This window comes from Mauremys mutica, chromosome 4 (genome assembly GCF_020497125.1).
Source record: "Mauremys mutica isolate MM-2020 ecotype Southern chromosome 4, ASM2049712v1, whole genome shotgun sequence".
NCBI classification, from domain to species: domain Eukaryota; kingdom Metazoa; phylum Chordata; order Testudines; family Geoemydidae; genus Mauremys; species Mauremys mutica.
The window spans coordinates 96,159,643-96,179,605 of NC_059075.1; the positions used below are offsets into that span (position 1 = coordinate 96,159,643).

Here is a 19,963-nt window from a genome sequence, read left to right on the forward strand (position 1 = left end):
TTATCTTGTCCTTAAATGTTTACTAAATTGTAGGAGTTAACTGATGCTCTGTTTGACTTAGCTTAATGAAAATCAAAATTTTCTCCAGGTTTCATAAACCACTCAGCAGTCAAACAACACTAACTACACTTTGCAACTGTATCAAAATAAAAGATGTCACTCATTTCAGAATCTCTGATTTAACTGCTGCTATTATGGACACAAGCAACACTTAAGCACACAACTTTTATAGATAATACTCAACATAAGAGTTGGGTTATTGTATTTTTAAAAAGCTTGATGATTATATTCAATTTGTAAGCACCTAGATGATAACCGGGTGATAAAGTAATACCAACATGGATTTTTCAAGAACAAATCATGCAAAAACAACTTAATTTCCTCCTTTTACAGGGTTACTGGCTTCATGGATAGGGGGAAGTAGTAGATATGATTTATCTTCATTTTAGTAAAATTTTTGACAATCCCACATGACCTTCTCGAAAGCAAGCCAGGAAAATGTGGTCTAAAGGAAATTATAAAGTGGGTGCACAATTGGTTGAAAAACCATACTCAAAGAGTAGTTATCAATTGTTTGCTGTCAGACTAGGAGGATATATCTAGTGGGTCCTGCAAGGATCTATAACTATTCACTTGGAGTGACGAGTATGCTTATAAAATCTACAGATAACACCAAGTTGGGAGGTGTTGCAAGCATGCTGGAGGACAGGATTAGAATTCAAAATGACTTTGATTAATTGGAGAACTGACCTAAAATCTACACGATGAAATTCATTAAAGACAAGTGAAATACACTCAGGAAGGAAAAAGCAAATGCACAAATACAAAATGGGGTATAGCTGGTTGGGCAGCAGTAGCGCAGAAAAGGATACGTTAAGGGCTGTAATAAAGAGGATGGAGATTGTTTGTTCTCAGTGTCAACTGAAGGTAGGACAGGAAGTAATTGACCTAATTTGCAGCAAGAAAGATTTATGTTAGATACTAGACAAATTTTCGAACTATAAGGATAGTTAAGTACTTAAACAGGTTACTAAGGGAGGTTAGGAAATCAATGTCTGTGGAGGCTTTTAAGAACAGGTTAGACGAACACCATCAGGGATGGTCTAGGTATACTTGGTCCTGCCTCAGCACAGGGGGATGGATTGATGACCTCAAGAGATCTGGGGGAGAAAGAGGGGTTGGAGAGTAGAATGGACCTTGATGACTTTCCAGCCCCACATTTCTATGATTCTGTGATCTTTGGATGTGTCAACTTTGTTGGAAATCTTTGCCACACAGTTTGTAAGCAATGCACCTGGGTATTCAGAGAGGCCTGGTTTACACTGGTGGGTGGGTGAGAAAGAGAGAGAATTTAAGATACGCAATTTCAGCTACAAGAATAGCGAAGCTGAAGTCGACGGATCTTAGATCGACTTACAATCACTTACTTCACGTCCTCACAGTGCGGGATCTATGGCCGCCACTCCCCCGTCGACTTTGCTTCCACCTCTTGCTGAGCTGGAGGTCAGCAGTCGACGGAAGAGCGATCGGGGATTGATTTATCATGTCTACACTACACGCAATAAATCGATTCCCGAAAGATCAATCACTACCCACCAATCCGGTGGTTAGTGTAGACGTACCCCTACTTTAAACTTGCAAAGCACATCAGATATAGCATATACTCAAATTATAATGTACATATCTCTGCTTTACAAAAACTTTTGCACATTTGCTCAATAATCTGTCCTCTGTGACACTATCATGATTAGTTTAGTATTAAAAAGCAAATATGGGCTCCAAAACAGTTACTTTTGATCTGAAATGCTCAAGGACCATGCACTAGTCTATCTTTTACTTATTTATTCTTTTTAAACAACATACAAATGTTTCAGTTTTTGAAACTGTCAAGCCAAATGAAGTGTGGCTTTAACATTTACGGTACTCAGGCCATTTTTTTAAAAGTCTGTATTATGAATGTAATGATTGTACATTTATAAATTCTTTTTAAAAGATCTTAACATTCGCTATTAGACATTTGGATGTTATCAAATATTGGTAATTTCAATGTTTTAAATAGATTTCAATATAAATTAAGATAGATATACAGGATTAGAAGAAAGCTAAAAACCCATTTTGCAAAGAGCAGATGAATGACAACTTTATAATCTCAATTCTATGTACTTTTATGCTTAGGACTCATCTACCCTACAGGAAAAACTAGACATTAGACTTAGGCCTGGTCTACACTAGGACTTTAAATCGAATTTAGCAGCGTTAATTCGAATTAACTGCTCAACCGTCCACAGTAGGAAGCCGTTTAATTCGACCTAGAGGGCTCTTTAGTTCGAATTCGGTACTCCACCCCGACGAGGGGAGTAGCGCTAAATTCGACATGGGTATCTCGAATTAGGCTAGGTGTGGATGCAAATCGAACTTACTAGCTCCGGGAGCTATCCCACACTGCACCACTCTGTTGACGCTCTGGACAGCAGTCCGAGCTTGGATGCTCTGACCAGCCACACAGGAAAAGTCCCAGGAAAATTTGAATTCCTTTTCCTGTCTGCACAGTTAGAATCTCATTTCGTGGTTGGACATCGGGGCGAGCTCAGCAGCACCGGCAGCGATGCAGAGCTCTCCAGCAGAGGAGTTCATGTAATCTCTGAATAGAAAGAGGGACCCAGCATAGACTGACCGGGAACTCTTGGATCTGATCGGTGTGTGGGGCGAGGAGTCTGTGCTTTCGGAGCTGCGCTCCAACAAACGGAATGCAAAGACCTACGAGAAGGTCTCCAAAGCCATGAGAGACAGAGGATACAGCCGGGATGCCACGCAGCGCCGCGTGAAAATCAAGGACCCCAGACAAGGCTACCAAAAAATCAAAGCGGCAAACGGACGCTACGGAGCCTGCCACCACTGCCCCACCAGCGACCATGGACTCTGACGATGGGACAGTGTCGACGGCCAGTTCCTCGGCGATGTTCGCGGACGGGGAAGATGAGGAAGGGTTTGTGGAGGACGAGGCAGGCGACAGCGCTTACAACGCTGGTTTCCCCGACAGCCAGGATCTCTTCATCACCGTCACAGAGATCCCCTACCAACCCTCCCCGGCCATTAACCCGGATCCTGAATCAGGGGAAGGATCACTCGGTAAGTGCTTTAACCATGTAAACTTTTATTCTTAATATAACAGGAATCTGAAGTATGTGAAAAGGAGGTCTCTCTATATATGGGGATAGAACAGAAATCCTCCTGGGAGATCTCCACGAAGCTCTGCTGGAGGTAATCGAAAAGCCTCCGCAGGAGGTTCCTGGGGAGAGCTGCCTTATTGGGTGCTCCGTGGCAGCACACTTTTCCGCGCGAAGCTTTCATGAGGTATTCAGGGAGCATTGCCTCCCCGAGCACGGCTGCATAGGGCCCTGGTTTGTGCTGGCTTTCACACAGCATGCGCTCTCTATCTCCTTCAGTGACCGTCCTCAGGGTGATCTTGCTCGGAGACTCCTGCATCTAATTAGGGGAATTACTGTAATGTTACGCCTGGTCCAGAGTATTTTTCAAAAAACTCCGGACAGACGGCATAGCACAGACTCAGCACGCTGCTGCGTGATGAGCGTAACGGAAAGCCAAAGAATCAAATGGACGCTCATGGAGGGAGGGGGGACTGAGGACGCAAGGTATCCCACAGTTCCTGCTGTCTCCGAAAAGCATTTGCATTCTTGGCTGAGCTCCAAATGCTTCTAGGGTCAAACACAGTGTCCGCGGTGGGTCAGGGCATAGCTCGGCAATTTACGCACCCCCCCCCCACCCCCAGAAGTGAAAGGGAAAACAATCCTCTGTTGACTCTTTTACATGTCACCGTATCTTTACTGAATGCTGAAGATAGATGCGATGGTGCAGCACTGAACACCGACATCCTCACTCCCCCCACGCTATGGATGGCTGATGGTACAATAAGACTGATATCCATCGTCATCATCAGCCTATTGGCACATGGGGCAGTGCAAAAGGACTGGTAACCATGCGTACTAGCATCAGTGAGGTCGATCAAGGGCGCCTGGCCCTAATTTTTCCTGGTAGATGGTGCAGTATGGCTAGTAACCGTCCTCATCATAGCAACAGGGGGCTGAGCTTCATCAGCCCCCACCCTTCATGTGTAAAGAAAAGATTCAATTGCCCCTGGACTAGCAGCAGGATGCTGGGCTCCTCTCCTCCACACTCCTTAATGTCCTATCTGGACTATCATAGCAACTGGAGGCTGCCTTCCACTCATTTCTCACTAACAAGGCACTGTGTCTTATTCCTGCATTCTTTATTACTTCATCACACAAGTGGGGGGACAATGCTATGGTAGCCCAGGAAGGCTGGGGAAGAATGGAATGAACAGGTGGGGTTGTTGCAGGAGCACCCCCTGTGAATAGCATTCAGCTCATAATCTATGCAGGATCTGACACAGAGCAGCTGTGCTCTCTGGTTCTCTGATACAGTGGTTCTCTAGTACACTTGCCCATATTCTAGGCAGGACTGATTCTATTTTTACATACCAAAAAGGAGGGATTGACTCAGGGAGTCATTCCCAATTTTGGCTTTTGCGCCCCTGGCTAAGAGCAGCCAGGGGCACTTATGACAGCAGCAAATGTTGCAGTGCAAAAGGACTGGTAACCATGCCCATCTTATTACCAATTTATGGTATGGTAGATGGTACAGTATGGCTGGTAACCATCTCTGCTATCATGCAAAAGCAAAAGCATGCTGCTGTGTAGCGCTGCTGGACCGCCTCTGTCAGCGGCATCTAGTACACATACGGTGACAGGCACAAAAGGCAAAACAGGCTCCATGGTTTCCACGCTGTGGCGTCTGCCAGGGCAATCCAGGGAAAACGGGCTTGAAATGATTGTCTGCTGTAGCTTTCCCGGAGGAAGGGATGACTGACTACATTTACCCAGAACCACCCGCGAAAATGGTGTTTGCCCCATCAGGCACTGGAATCTCAACCCAGAATTCACAGAGGCAGACTACACTGTGTTCATTGTTCGCCAAAATTTATCTTTGCAAGGAATTCACTCCCTTTTTCCCCGTCACACAGCTTCGACTGTCTCCAGACCTGCCACAGCATCCCCCTCACAGAGGCTGGCAAAGATTAGGCGGCGAAAGAAAAAGACAGGGGACGAGATGTTCGCTGAAGTTATGGGGTGCTCCCGAGACGAGGCGGACCAGCAGAGCCAGTGGAGGGAGACCCTCTCTCTGTACCAGCGCTCACACAGCGAAGGGGAGGAGAGGTGGCGTGAGGAAGACAAGCAGTCGACTCAAACGCTGCTTGGACTAATGAGGGAGCAAACGGACATGCTCCTGCGCCTTGTGCATGTTCTGCAGGACCTCAGGCAGGAGGACAGAGCCCCCCGCAGTGTATCTGCAACCGCCCTCCCCCGCCACAAAGTCCCATACCCCCCTCACCCAAAATAACCAGAAGGAGGGGCGCCAGAGGCCGTGTAAACTGTCACTGCACCCCAGCAGAGTGCTCAAGTACCGAAAAGCTCTCATAGCCTAATTTTTGAGAAGTCCTTTCCTTCCCGCCTCACCCAAGCCCCCATCCCAGTTTCATCCCCTGTCTAGTTGATAATAAAAAATACTTTTCTGTTAATTACTTTTTCCGTCATGTTCTTTTAGAGGAGACTGTGTTTGAAGGGGGGGAAGGGGTTGGTAATTTGACAGGACAATCACCTTTACCAGGGTACAGACATGGGGGCAGGATCAGCAGCAGGTCACACACACACTGCAGTCAGTACGCACCCTGGTCGGTATGGGAGGTGGTTTGCAGGTTCTGTGTGGGTGGGGGGGTACGTGACTTTGTAGCGGGGGAGGAGGGTTACAGATCTCATGCAACGGTCCCTGTCCTGGACCACAGAGCCACGCAGCAGAGGAATCTGTATCCGTCCTCCCCCGCCAAAAGGCCACATAGCCCACGCACACAGAGTCCCAAAAAGGAGGGATGGCAGGCTCCGTTGAAACATCCAGTCTGGCACTGCAGACCGCTCTGGGAGCAGGAGCCTGTCATTCCTCGAGTTTACAGGCGGTCTTTACATCACCGCACACCCTACCCAGCACAGTCCGTGTCCCAGTTTCAACCCTGTAACGCAAAGTCATCAATAAAGAAACCTTTGTAAAGTTACAGTGGAACATGTATTTTATTTTTATACGTGTGTTGGAAGTTGGGGAAGCGGGGTGGGCGGGGTATGTAACTGCAGATGCTAGTCAACAGTAACTTGGTAAAGAAACAGGGGCAGGTTCAGCTTCTCTGTAAAAAAACTGAACAGTCACAGGTCACGCTGCTCACTGGTACTTGAAGAGTTCCTTGTCGCTGTGCAAGGCGCCTGCACAGAGCTTCACGAGCCAGGGCATTAGCGGGTAGGCTGGGTCCCCGACGATCACTATAGGCATCTGCACATCCCCAAGACTTATTTTGTGGTCCGGGAAGAAACTACCTTCCTGCAGGTGACTAAACAGACCAGAGTTCCTGAAAACAAGCACGTCATGAACTTTGCCTGGCCACCCGACGTTGATGTTGGTAAAACGTCCCCCATGGTCCACCAGTGCTCGCAGCACCATTGAAAAGTAGCCCTATTTCTCAGCAGCTGACTGTGGAAGAGGTGGACGATAAGGTGCGAGGAGTTGACAACGGCCATAACTGCAGCGGGATCCGTGCTCAAAGTGCTGTGGCGCCCGCGCTGTCACTGAGCAGAAAAGTGCACGAACAGATTGCCCGCAGGCGCTTTCAGGGAGGGAGGGAGGGAGGGCGTGATTGACGGTTCAATGATGACAGTTACCCAAAACCATCCTCGACACATTTTTTCCCCCAGCATTCCAATGGGCAGCGGGGAGTGCGGGAACTGTGGGATAGCTTCCCACAGTGCACCGCTTCCAAAGTCGACGCTGGCCCCGTTACTGTGGACTCAGACAGTCGAATTAGTGTATTTAGTGTGGATACACAAATTCGACTTCATAAGGTCGATTCCACAAATTCGAATTAAGTAGATTCGAAATAGTCTTGTAGTGCAGACGTACCCTTAGGCATGCCTGATTTGGATATAGGTGTACTAGACCTTTAGACAAGACCTACTATTGTTATCTAACGGGTTTTTCCATCTACATTTGGGGAAATTGTATTGTACCATTGATGTCCATTAACCACAGCAGAGAATCATCCTAGCCCATGGCTCATCTTGTAGTACATAATATACCAGGGGATCACATACAAAGAAACCATTCATTCAGTTTAAGGGGGAAAGCATGATCATAAAACACATTTTACTGTGCCACAGATGGATGCTTACATCAAAATTACCCACCACAAAGAAACATCTTAAGTGTCATTTAATGGCAAAAATGTTTAAACATTATCTATATAGGATCTTATACTGCAACCATCATCATGGTATCCAAACACTTTACAAATTAAAGTGACACAAGAAGATCCCTGCGTTGCTCTCATTTCCTCAGAATTTTAAAGTGACTTCAGGGCTTCTTGGGTTTGATTGGGGTATTTGTTCTAAAACGTGATTTTGCTCAAGTTATTGGAGGGAAGCTGAAGACTTTCTATTTTATTTTGACTTGAAGATGTAGAGGTTCTTGGTCACTCTGATTTTTTATTGAGCCACATTCCACAGTTATAGGCCACTTGCCAAGAAAGCTTCCTCCTGGGCACAAAAGTCACTACTTAAAAGAGCAAGGGGTTTTATTTGGAAATAAGGTGATTGTAGATGTAACTTAAAAAAAATGTGTAGTTGGCTTTACATGTCTGGGGAGATTACATCAAGTGTGAACAGAGAACAGCTGTAGGTTCAGCTCATGGTTAAAACTCTAGGTAGACAGGTAACTGAACCTGATCTAGAATATAAAAAGGAAAAGAAGAGAAGAAATTTGTTCTTGAGGCAAGCTCATTCCTTGTTTTCCTTACAACCCCTGTTCCTTATGTCTACCCACCTTGGAAACAACTGCACTCCCTGCACACCCAAAACTGCCACTGCAGTTTAGATGCATTTGCATTTCCAAACAGGGGAGGTAACACGAAAGAAATTCACATGCCATGCCTGCATATCTGTGGCAGGATAGAAGCCTATTAGGTAAGTTTTCTAAGATGTCAATATTAATGATACAATTCTGTTTATATAAAACAAATACTTACTTGTATAATGCATTTCTAAATTCAGGAGTCATGAAAAGTGTTTGCAATAGGCTGTTCAAATAGCAAGTCATAGCTTGATTTACTAATCCCACATAGCCTAAAAAAATATACAAATAAGAATGAGTTGGAAACACAAAGTAGTTTCCACACCTGACAGAAGAAAACTAATATGTAACTCACAAGAAAGAATGATTATAGAAGCAACATTAACACGACCACATGCAGGTATGTCATTAAAACAACTATAAAAAAGTGTAGACATGACAAAAATTGTCCTAATTATTGCTCAATCTGGGACAGCATTAAAGATGTACAGTTAAAAAAGTCACTTGGCATTCAACCTCTCAAAATCTGCTTGAACCTCATGAGTATATTTTAATGATATTGTAAAAGATAATTCATTAACATTAAACTAAACATTCCAGGTTTACTAGGTACTACTAACATGGGCACAAGTGAAGCTATAACCTAATTTTTTTTTAAATGATTTACATCAAGAAGGTAATTTACACTTGATGTAAATCATTTAAAAAAAACTTGAGACTCAAAAAAAATCCACAGTTTGGTGTAATTAAAAGCAAAATAGCAATTTTAACTGTTGTAATCACTCCCTAAGCCATCATCTGTAAAGTACTTTGTGCTGATTAATAACAAATCAATAGCCTTTATTGTCTCTCTCTCTAAGATGTTAAAAGTTACTCACCTCCTCGAGCTCCCCCCATAAAAAATAGCAACAAACTACTACTAAATTCAGTAACAAGTTTAATTAGTTTCAAGAGAGATGGGGAGTGAAACATTTGCCTAAATTAAAAACCTATCTGAAGTGGCATTAAGGCCAGTTCTCTCCAAACCATGTAGCATGTATGGGACAAAGTAAAAATTCAATATATTGCTGCATACAGTGACATAGAAATGAATTTGGACATTTGCTTTCATGACATTTAATTCTGTATTCTGCAGCTTTAAGTGAAAAGGACTACTTGGGTACAGTTCCCTTTTCATAATACAAAAGGCAACCACCCTTTGCAATGAATGGAAGTTTTTGTGAAAAAAGAGTTCAAAATTGGGATATATGCATTCTATTGTATTTGTTCTCTTACTGTAGATTATCTACCACAACTGTATTTGGATAAAAAGACACTTGACATCAGTTAGCACAATTTCTTGCCCCCCACATAAAAAAACAACCTGGACCAGCAGGACTGCCATAACATGAATGTTTACATCCTATCAGTGTTGCGGTATTCAACACCAGAGGTCAATAACAGTCCTAAATTCCAACTACTAATGAGAAAAGATCTGTTTAGTCACAAGTCAAGAAAAGTTTCAAATATAGCCTATAAAAGGATAACATATGATTACCATTTGCATTTACAGCATGATTTACACTACCAGCTGAACACGCAAATGCATGAAAAAGAGGGAACAGATGTACTGTAATCCCACAAACAGTACTGTCAAAACCAAATTATAAATTGGGGTTAGGGAAAGTGGAGTGTTGGGAAGAACAAGAAATTCAACAGCAATTGTGGATTTAAACTTTAAAAGCACACTGGCACCAAGCAATCCCCTCCCCAACCATCCACCAAAAAAAGCCCCTGCCTTTGAAGGAACATTTCTTCACACACATTGCAATCTTATTATAGACCAAGAAGGGGATACTTTTCTCCTTTTTCCAAAGACAGATCTTTTAAGAACTATCAACAGTAGATAAAAAAAAATATTCTAACATTTTAATGGATTTAAAATAAATGGCTCTTTCCTCTTCAAAATAAATTAAGATCCTGCTTACTTAAGAAGAATTTTAATATTATTTTAAAATAATTAACACTTAGTGTTGCTTTATTAAACAGGTTAAAACAAAGCGGGACAAAACACCATACCTGTCTCTGATTTACTCAGGATAGAAGAGTATGAGTAGTTTTGACAGACGTAATCATTGGTACAACCAACAGAGCCTTCTCTTGGTAGAGGGCCTATAAACCTCTCTTGATTACCATCATCTGTTGTACCTGATTCCTCCTAAAATATGAATACATTGATTTTTATGTAAAAATTAATGTACTTAACTAACTTTTACAAAAGAAGTTAAAACTCAGCTAATATATATCTCACACAAAAGAGCCCATGTTAAAAGATCAGTTAGGTTGTAAAGTCAAACACTCAAAATTTATGAAATGCCTGATTTACAGTTGCTCTTGTAACCTTATTTCTGCCCCCTCGTGAGTCTATCCTGTGCACTAAGGCAAGTGTCCTGTGGAAACAACAGTATATGACTCTCTAGTTAAAGATTACTGTAATGCATACGCATATGAGGGGGGAAAAATTAAGGTTGCACAGGCAATCGTAAATCAGGCATTTCCTAACATACAAGTGTTTGATTTTGCCAACTAAAGTAGTTTTGCAAACAAAAAGTGTTACTACATATTTGTATGCAATTGCCAGGGTTAGATATGTGGATTTTGTTATTTTGTTTTTTTTTAGGAAAGAACTAAAACAAATTATATTATGCACAACTGTAACAATCCCCCTATTATACGTCATCAGTAAGGTGTGAACCCTGAACCTGTAGTACCACAGCAAACACTTCTACTATGGGAGCTTTGAGACTGGCTCCTGTTCCATGTGTGGAGCCCCCAGAGTAAAGTTTTTTTATTCTAACATTCTACCAGAAATTTTCCTGATGAACACAAATGACAGTAGGGAAATAGTTATTTTTAACAGTTTGTCTCAACAAAAACAAAACAAAATTTTATGTGAAACAAGTCCCTAGCCAGAGGTCTTTCCCCTTGCCAAATTTCAAAAGCTAGTTGGAAACAGAGACATCAGAGCTTCTGAAAAAATAAGTATAGTAGACAGTGTTGTGCAACTTAAATATAGGTGTTTGCTACCAGTTCTCCCTATTCAGAGATCCCCGTCATAACCCAGGCTAAAGGTGGAATAAGGATGACAATTCCAGTAAGAGCTCTTAACTGCCTGTATGGCGATGATTTAAGTCACATTTCATTTCTGTGGTTTAACTGTTAAGAAACTCAAATCACTGGAAGTGATTATATGTAGCTGTTGGTAACCCTTTAGTTTAATAAGTCTTCATACAATTTTTATTCCTGTTTTTTAAATGCACCAATCCAATGTTTTGGGCACAAGTATACTTAAAAACACAAAAATAATTTTTAAGAAACAGCAGCAATTTGTTGGACAGTCCGCTATCCCATTTTCCTCCCAAAAAAAGAAAAAAAAACAAAACAACTGTCCAGTCTGGATTCAAATTCTGACTTTGGTCACAAAAAAGTGAGTTTGAGGGTCTTATCCTGAACATATTTTCATACTGTAAAACCAATTTGGCACAAAAGACAATCTGCTCAAGAAAGCCTCAGCAGGTCAGGATAAGGAAACGCTGACAGATCATCATAGTAAATCTTTTATGTAGCTAGCCTAACCAATGCCTGGCTCATATAAACCATTGCTATTTTCACTTCCTTGGATTCTAAAATTCACTCAGCAGGAACTTTCAAACATTTTTGTGGCAGTCCACAATTGATTGTAACAATCTTTATTGTGTTTAATCTGTTTTTTTACAGAATAAATAAAAATGCAAGACTACAAAACTGAAGCTGTAGCTACACCTTTGCTGCTAAAGATCCTATGTTGTATGCAGAATTATCTTACACTCGGCTGGGATACTATTAAGTCCATACTGTTAAGACCTGTCTTTATATAATCAAAGTTTAGTTGATTATATAATATTGAACATAATTTGGCAAGCAGTAACAGAAAATAACACCCTATTTTTAATCACTGGTATTTTTACTTCAGGGACATAAACAGGTAATACATGTAATTGAGTTGCATTGACAGTTTTTTTTGAGAGACAGTATGACAAACAGGGCTAGAAAAAGAACAATAATGTAATCTTGTCACAAGAATAAGGCATAACACATTTTATCTCTGGTAAAGCTTGAAAGGAATATAAATGTGGTGAATATATCAATTTTGGCTTACCGACATTATATGAGGCTGTTCACCATCTTTATCTGTCAAATGTAGAAAATTTTTCTTCCCTACCTCAAAACCAGCATCAAGAATAGATTTATCGCTGGTTTGATCCAAAGGAGTCTGTAAGAACAAAACATCAGACACATTTATATGTAATCAAAGATTTTCTGAACCAGTTCAGTAAGTTTTCTTCTAAATATATTGCTTCAAATAACTTATACTACAATGAAAAAGAAAATAGCCTTGCCATCTACGAAATAAGCAGCTTTTAGTATCAAACTTAGGAGTTCAGAAAGAACTATCGCCAAGAGAAACCAGTGAATAAATCAAATCTTAATCAAAATATTTAATAAATATTTGCAAATTGGTCAGTTTATTCAGGAGCTGAACCACTAGTCATAGAATCATGGAATATCAGGGTTGGACGGGACCTCAGGCAGTCATCTAGTCCAACCCCCTGCTCAAAGCAGGACCAATCCCCAGACAGATTTTTGCCCCAGATCCCTAAGTGGCCCCTTCAAGGATTAAACTCACAACCTTGGGGTTAGCAGGCCAATGCTCAAACCACTGAGCTATCCCTTGATTTAGTTGTTGATGTTTCTTTTATTTAAAAAAAAATACATCTGGAGAATAAGTGCTAGTGTGCGATTTAGATGAATGATCATATTAAGAACTTGTCAATTAGTTGTTCAGCAAGTGTTCCTTCTAGAATACACCTGATAGTACATAACAGTCTAAACTAAAATCAACAAAAACAAAAAGAAATTCAGATTTAAGTCTAGTAACATCATTAACTAGCTTGGTTGAGTTTGATTACAAATTTTTCCAGGTCTTAGGTCACTATAGGAACTAGATGCAAGGGGAAGATTTGAAAACATCGTACAATACTGAAAACATTATGCAAGTACTGTTCTGCAAAACAAACTTCTACAAATGTTCACTTTATCACCCAATTTTTTTCCTTAAAAATAATAATAAATAAATAAATTCTTGCATTACCATATCTGCGACATTGATTCCATTTCCCCAAACTAAATCAAAAGTTCCATTAACATAGCCCACTTTGGAGGCCACATCCTCAAACAGCCTTCTTAATGGGGTGGAAGCTGGCAGGTTTAAAGTGATACGTTCATTCACAGTCTTAGAATTGGTAGTATCTTGTATTATACACAGCACTCTGGGTTCATCAGCAGCACTTTCTATCTGAAATCAGAGCAGACAACTTATTCATTAGGTTAAAAGAAGAGTTTTTTAAAAAACAATTCCTATATCTGTAAAGTAACAACACCTCCAACTACAACAAAAACATTTTGCTAATTTAAATCTACAATTTTTATTTTAGAAGCATGGAAAGTATAAAGTCAATGTTAAATGCCACAGCATGTGCTAGCTAAGGTTCTTCTGTAATTTCAATTCTCATGCTAGCTAACTTATGGTAGAGCTTTTATATGCTAGAAACTCCTAAAGATATCCTAAGTAGTCTTTTCACAGTTATGCATGTATGTTTTTGCATATTTTAGACAGTCAGTCATCAGAAACACAAATAAAAATCAGAGTTCTAAAGTACTAGAAATAAGATATGTTTAAGAAGAAAAATTACTGAACTTTACAATTAGAAAGCAAACAATAAAAGCAAGGATACTGGATCAAGTGTATTTTGCTCATTTAATCAGTATAGTTTAGGTTTAACCTTACTAACATCATAGCATAGTAATTTTAAATAGTATGTTTTGTAAAAATAATGAAGGAATATGAAAACTCAACAGTTCTACTAAACCTTCTCTGAAAAATTTATGTAAATTATCAGATGTATTCAGTAGCAAAATGAAAGTTATCAAGGTTGTAGTTCAGGTCTATTTGTCCCTGCATAATTAAGCTCTGCAATTTACAAAACACATTCCGACATTTTTTTATTATTAAAATGAAATAAGAGAAAAATTGGGACTCAACCATCATAGACAAACTTATATCTGCAAATGTCTTGATCTTTCATTTTTAAATAAAAATAAATAAATACACACACACACACTCAATGGTTTTGTAGTAAATGATCCACATAATTGGCTTCACAATTCTTTCTTTTATACTAAACTTGCTTTAAGGAATCTAGATAGCAGAAATCTCGTTAAAAGGGAATGAGAATGTTTTGTTTGTTTGCCTGTTTCTGGGGAGTCAGAGGGTAGAGAAATAATTGCCTAACAGAGCCATCCCAAAGTTCTAGCCATGAGACAAGAGGCTCACCACCTTACTGATTCTTAAGACAGTAAAACAGAAGATCTGCAACCTACAACAATCTTGAGAACTGGTTTTAAAACTTCTGAACCGTCAAGAGAATCATTCTTTTGCAAAATTCACTGTAAAATGAGTTCGGACAGGCATTATATGCTGAATGACTTGAAGGGACCTCAGGAGGTCCTCTAGTCCAACCCCCTGCTCAAAGCACAACCAAACCCCAACTAAATCATCCCAGCCAGGGCTTTGTCAAGCCTGACCTTAAAAACCTCTAAGGAAGGAGATTCCACCACCTACCTAGGTAACCCATTCCAGTATTTCACCATCCACCTAGTGAAAAAGTTTTTCCTAATATCCAATCTAAACCTCCCCCACTACAACTTGAGACCATTACTCCTTGTTCTGTCATCTGCCACCACTGAGAACAACCTAGCTCCATCCTCTTTGGAACCCCCTTTCAGGTAGCTGAAAGCAGCTATCAAATCCCACCTCATTCTTCTCTTCTGCAGACTAAATAATCCCAGTACCCTCACAGCCTCTCCTCATAAGTCATGTGGCTCCAGCTCCCTAAATATTTTTGTTGCCCTCCGCTGGACTCTCTCCAATTTTTCCAAATCCTTCTTACAGTGTGGGGCCCAAAACTGGACACAGTACTCCAGAAGAGGCCTCACCAATGTCGAATAGAGGGGAATGATCACATCCCTCGATCTGCTGGCAATGCCCCTACTTATATAGCCCAAAACGTCATTACCCTTCTTGGCAACAAGGGCACACTGTTGATTTGTATCCAGCTTCTCGTCCACTGTAACCCCTAGGTCCTTTTCTGCAGAACTGCTGCCTAGCCACTAGTCTGTAGCAACGCATGGGATTCTTCCTTCCCAAGTGCAGGACTCTGCACTTGTCCTTGTTGAATCTCATCAGATTTCTTTTGGCCCAAACCTCCAATTTGTCTAGGTCCCTCTGTATCCTATCCCTACCCTCCAGTGTATCTACCACTCCTCCCAGTTTAGTGTCATCTGCAAACTTGCTGAGGGTGCAGTCCACACCATTCTCCAGATTATTAATGAAGATATTGAACAAAACTGGCCCCAGAACCGACCATTGGGGCACTCCTTGATACCAGCTGCCAACTAGACATGGAGTCATTGATCGCTACCCGTTGAGACTGATGATTTAGCCAGCTTTCTATCCATCTTATAGTCCATTCATCCAGCCCATACTACTTTAACTTGCTGGCCAGAATAATGCGGGAGACCATATCAAAAGCTTTGCTAAAGTCAAGAAACAACATATCCACTGCTTTCCCCTCATCCACAGAGCCAGTTATCTCATCATAGAAGGCAATTAGGTTAGTCAGGCATGACTTGCCCTTGGTGAATCCATGCTGACTGTTCCTGATCACTTTCCTCTCCTCTAAGTGCTTCAAAACTGATTCCTTGAGGACCTGCTCCATGATTTTTCCAGGGACTGAGGTGAGGCTGGCTGGCCTGTAGCTCCCCAGGTCCTCCTCCTTCCCTTTTTTAAAGATGGGCACTACATTAGCCTTTTTACAATCATCTGGGACCTCCCCCGATCACCATGAGTTTTCAAAGATAACGGCCATTGGCTCTGCAATCACAGATTTTAGCACCTTCGGATGCAGTGCATCCGGCCCCATGGACTTGTGCTCATTCAGCTTTTCTAAATAGTCCTGAACCACTTTTCTTCACAGAGAGTTGGTCACCTCCTCCCCATATTGTGCTGCCCAGTGCAGTACTCTAGGAGCTGACCTTGTTCCTGAAGACAGAGGCAAAAAAGCATTGAGTACATTAGCTTTTTCCACATCCTCTGTCACTAGGTTGCCTCCCCCATTCAGTAAAGGGCCCACACTTTCCCTGACCTCCTCCTTGTTGCCAACATACCTGTAGAAACCCTTCTTGTTACTCTTAACATCTCTTGCTAGCTGCAACTCCAAGTGTGATTTGGCCTTCCTGATTTCACTACTGCATGCCTGAGCAATATTTTTATACTCTTCCCTGGCCATTTGTCCAAGCTTCCACTTCTTGTAAGCTTCTTTTCTGTACTTAAAATCAGCAAGGATTTCACTGTTAAGCCAAGCTGGTCGCCTGCCATATTTACTATTCTTGCTATACATCAAGGTGGTTTGTTCTTGCAACTTCAATAAGGATTCTTTAAAATACTCCAGCTCTCCTGGACTCCTTTCCCCCTCATGTTATTCTCCCAGGGGATCCTGCCTATTAGTTCCCTGAGGGAGTCAAAGTCTGCTTTTCTGAAGTCCAGGGTCCGTATTCTGCTGCTCTCCTTTCTTCCTTGTGTCAAGATCCTGAACTCGACCATCTCATGGTCACTGCGTCCCAGGGTCCCATCCACTTTTGCTTCCCCTACTATATTTTTCCCTGTTTGTGAGCAGCAGGTCAAGAAGAGAGAGCTCTGCCTCTAGTTGGTTCCTCCAGCACTTGCACCAGGAAATTGTCCCTACACTTTCCAAAAACTTCCTAGATTGTCTGTACACTGCTGTATTGCTCTCCCAGCAGATATCAGGGTGACTGAAGTCCCCCAAGAGAACCAGGGCCTGTGATCTAGTAACTTGTTAGTTGCCTGAGTAAATCATCTTGGCTAAAAAAGCTACTAGTACATATTGCTCTAAGCACCATTTTATCTCTGATAAAACAGGAGAAAAAAAACACAAACAATCTTGAACTAGAGAAGAGCAAGAAAACTAAATGGAGAAGGGGGGGTCACAAAGGCCCCAAAGTACAAAGGAAAGGACATTTTACAATGTTGTGTATCCAGGGCCAGTGCAACCATTAGGAAAAATAGGCAGCTGCCTAGGGCGCCAAAATTTGAGGGTGCCAAAATGTCTGGGATGCTCACCCGGCGCTACGGCTTTGATTAGCTCCAGCCAGCCAGGAAGTGATGTTATTCCTCCTTTGGCCGCTGGGGGCGCTACGCTGCTCCCTGCTGCTCTGGCTCTTCCCCAGGGCCCCTGCCCAGCCCTGCCCCGCCCCCACTCCCTGAGCACTGCAGCAGGGCCAGGCCTGCACTCACCGGCGGGGGGAAGTGCAGAGACCCAGCCCCAGCCGCGCTGCCAGTGAGTGCTGGGGGTGGTTCCCCCCTGCCCTCAAAGCCAGCCCCCGCCAGAGGCCTGCCCCCTCCGGAAACCTGGGGCTCCCCCCTCGACCCTCCCCCCGCAGAGGCCGGGGGCACCACACCCACCCTGCGGGGGGGGGCACAGCATAGGTCCCCATGTTATCTAGGGACAGCCCTGGTACCTGCCACCCTGCCCGCAGCCAGCCCCTGCCGCACCCCCTGCCCTGCCCTGCCTCGCCTCGCCTCCAGCCAGCCCCTGCTGCACCCCCTACGCTGCCCTGCCCCCAGTCCCTGCTGCACCCCCTGCCCTGCCTCCAGCCCCGCACCCCGTCTCCAGTCAACCCCTGCTGAACCCCCTGCCCTGCCCACAGCCAACCCCACAACTCCTGTCTGCAGCCAGCCCCGCACCCCGTTTCCAGCCAACCCCTGCCATGCTCCCTTTCCCTGCTTCCAGCCAGCCCTGCACCCCCTCATCTCTAGCCAACCCCTGCCGCACCCCCCTGCCCGAAGTCAGCCAGCCCCATACCCTGTCAGGTTATTCATTTATTTTCATTAAATATGTAGACTAAATTATATTAATAAATTTTCAAGTAGAACGTGTATTAATTCTAATGAACAAAGCCATATTATGCAGTATTCATTTTTGAAAGTTTATAGTCGATGCTCTGGGGGGAGGGGTTGGGGTGGAAGGCGCAAGCTGGAAGTTTTGCATAGGGCGCCAAGTATCCTTGCACCGGCCCTGTGTGTTTCAATAACAGTTACTGCATAATAAGTGGAAAGCCAAAGATCCACTGAAACACTAAAATTAATCCCCTCAAAAATTATTTCTAGGTTTTGGACTTCCAGAGTACTAAGGGAAAATGATATTTAAAAATACAGACCATACTAGAGTCAGGGGTGTGTGGAGAGGATAAGAATCTCTAAAGTAACCAGTCTTCTGAATTTATAAAGTGGAAAGCACAAGATCTTGCCTCTTGCAAATTCATGTCAAGAAGCACAGATGTCTGCCCACTACAGAACAAGCACATTGGTCTCAAAGGCAAACAGATTCATGCTGCGATATTGCCAATCTTTGGTGGATGAAGACTTGCAGGTAAACAAGAATCATACTCAGGCTGAAATTGTAATCTATGACTTAAAATCATCTCCTAGAGAACGATCCTTTCCTGCCAGATGGAGAGCTACAGGCAAGACCTGATAAATAATTATATTTCCACACAAACGGCATTGTAATACATGAAAGTGAGAAACACAGAAGCAACTGACGTAGTATATCACAGCTGTACTCTCTGTGAAGAGGGTCTATATATACCACTGAACCTTATATGAAGGACGGAGGCTTGTAGCAATAGCCAGAGTGCCTGAAAACACACAATGCCAATATGGATACTAAAGATCTTAAATGCTGAAGTGATTTTTATAGCCTTCTCCAAATAAACGTTTGAGGCATCTATCTAAACCATCTAAATAAAGCAATAAGAGTAAGCAATACTTCTACATTAAGTGGGCTCACTTTCCATTGAGAATTTTCTCAGATTAGAAATCAAGCTTCCCATAGTCTGTAGGCATGCTGGACGCATTCTTCAATACGGAAAACTTCACAGGAAAACATGCTCTTCAGAGGTAAAAGGCATATTTTCCAGCAAATCTGCAATACTTCATTCATTTCATCCTTTCTGGAAAATGCCAATCTTATGGACTGAACTCTCTCAGGAGGAGAAAGCAGACTGCAACTGTGCTGGAATGTAAACTACACACAAAAGAAATAGTAAAGGAGTTCAACAGAATACCAGTTTTTCACAGATTGTGGGAGATAAAGCAATATCAGGAGAACAGAACACAGAATAGGATTGCTATTCTGGAGAACAATCCTGCTCCAACTGATTTATGCTACTCTGAGATACAGCTCTCTTCACTTCACTGCATCAGCTGGTCCACATTCATCTAACTGGTAGGCTCAGTGTGGTTTGAGGGATAAGGAATCATGTGGCTTCATTTGCCTAGCTGTAATCCCTAAAGGACAGTGACAGGCTACCATGTACCACGGAGCACCATGGGACCAAACTGTATAGCAGCACTGATTTAATCTAATCCCATGAAAAAAACCCTCACCGTCCATTCCTCCTCCTCTCCCCCAGGTTCATCACTGAAAACAATGACTTCAGATTTAATGATTCTCAGTCGTGATTGTTTTTAGGATGGGTTTTATCCACTATGTTCTCTAAGCACTCAGCACCACACTCAGTAGCTCATCTCCCTGACTTCCTTGGCCTTAGCTGATGTTCTACAAGCAGCCCAGTTTACATTTATGAGTTCTAACTCCATGGAATAGGACAGGGAGCACACACTGTAATCCAATTAACTCCCGCTTGTAGGAAAAGCTGAAGATCAAGAGCCAGCTGGTGGTATTAATAGCGTTAAACAACTAGAAAAATATAGGCTAACAAACTGATCTTTAATAATTTCTGTGCTAGTGTCTTTGGGTGT

General features: G+C 42.4%; 1 protein-coding gene across 2 annotated transcripts in view; it reads right to left on the minus strand.

Moving 5' to 3' along the window:
* Positions 1-19,963, minus strand: part of USP47 (ubiquitin specific peptidase 47) — a 102,480-nt gene that overhangs the window by 64,953 nt on the left and 17,564 nt on the right. For both annotated transcript variants that reach the window (XM_045015162.1, XM_045015163.1), the window contains 4 exons: positions 13,154-13,357; positions 12,161-12,274; positions 10,042-10,180; positions 8,159-8,255 (listed from right to left, as the gene is read on the minus strand). In XM_045015162.1, the coding sequence (XP_044871097.1) occupies positions 8,159-8,255; positions 10,042-10,180; positions 12,161-12,274; positions 13,154-13,357 (554 nt within the window). The remainder of the gene's footprint in view (positions 1-8,158; positions 8,256-10,041; positions 10,181-12,160; positions 12,275-13,153; positions 13,358-19,963) is intronic.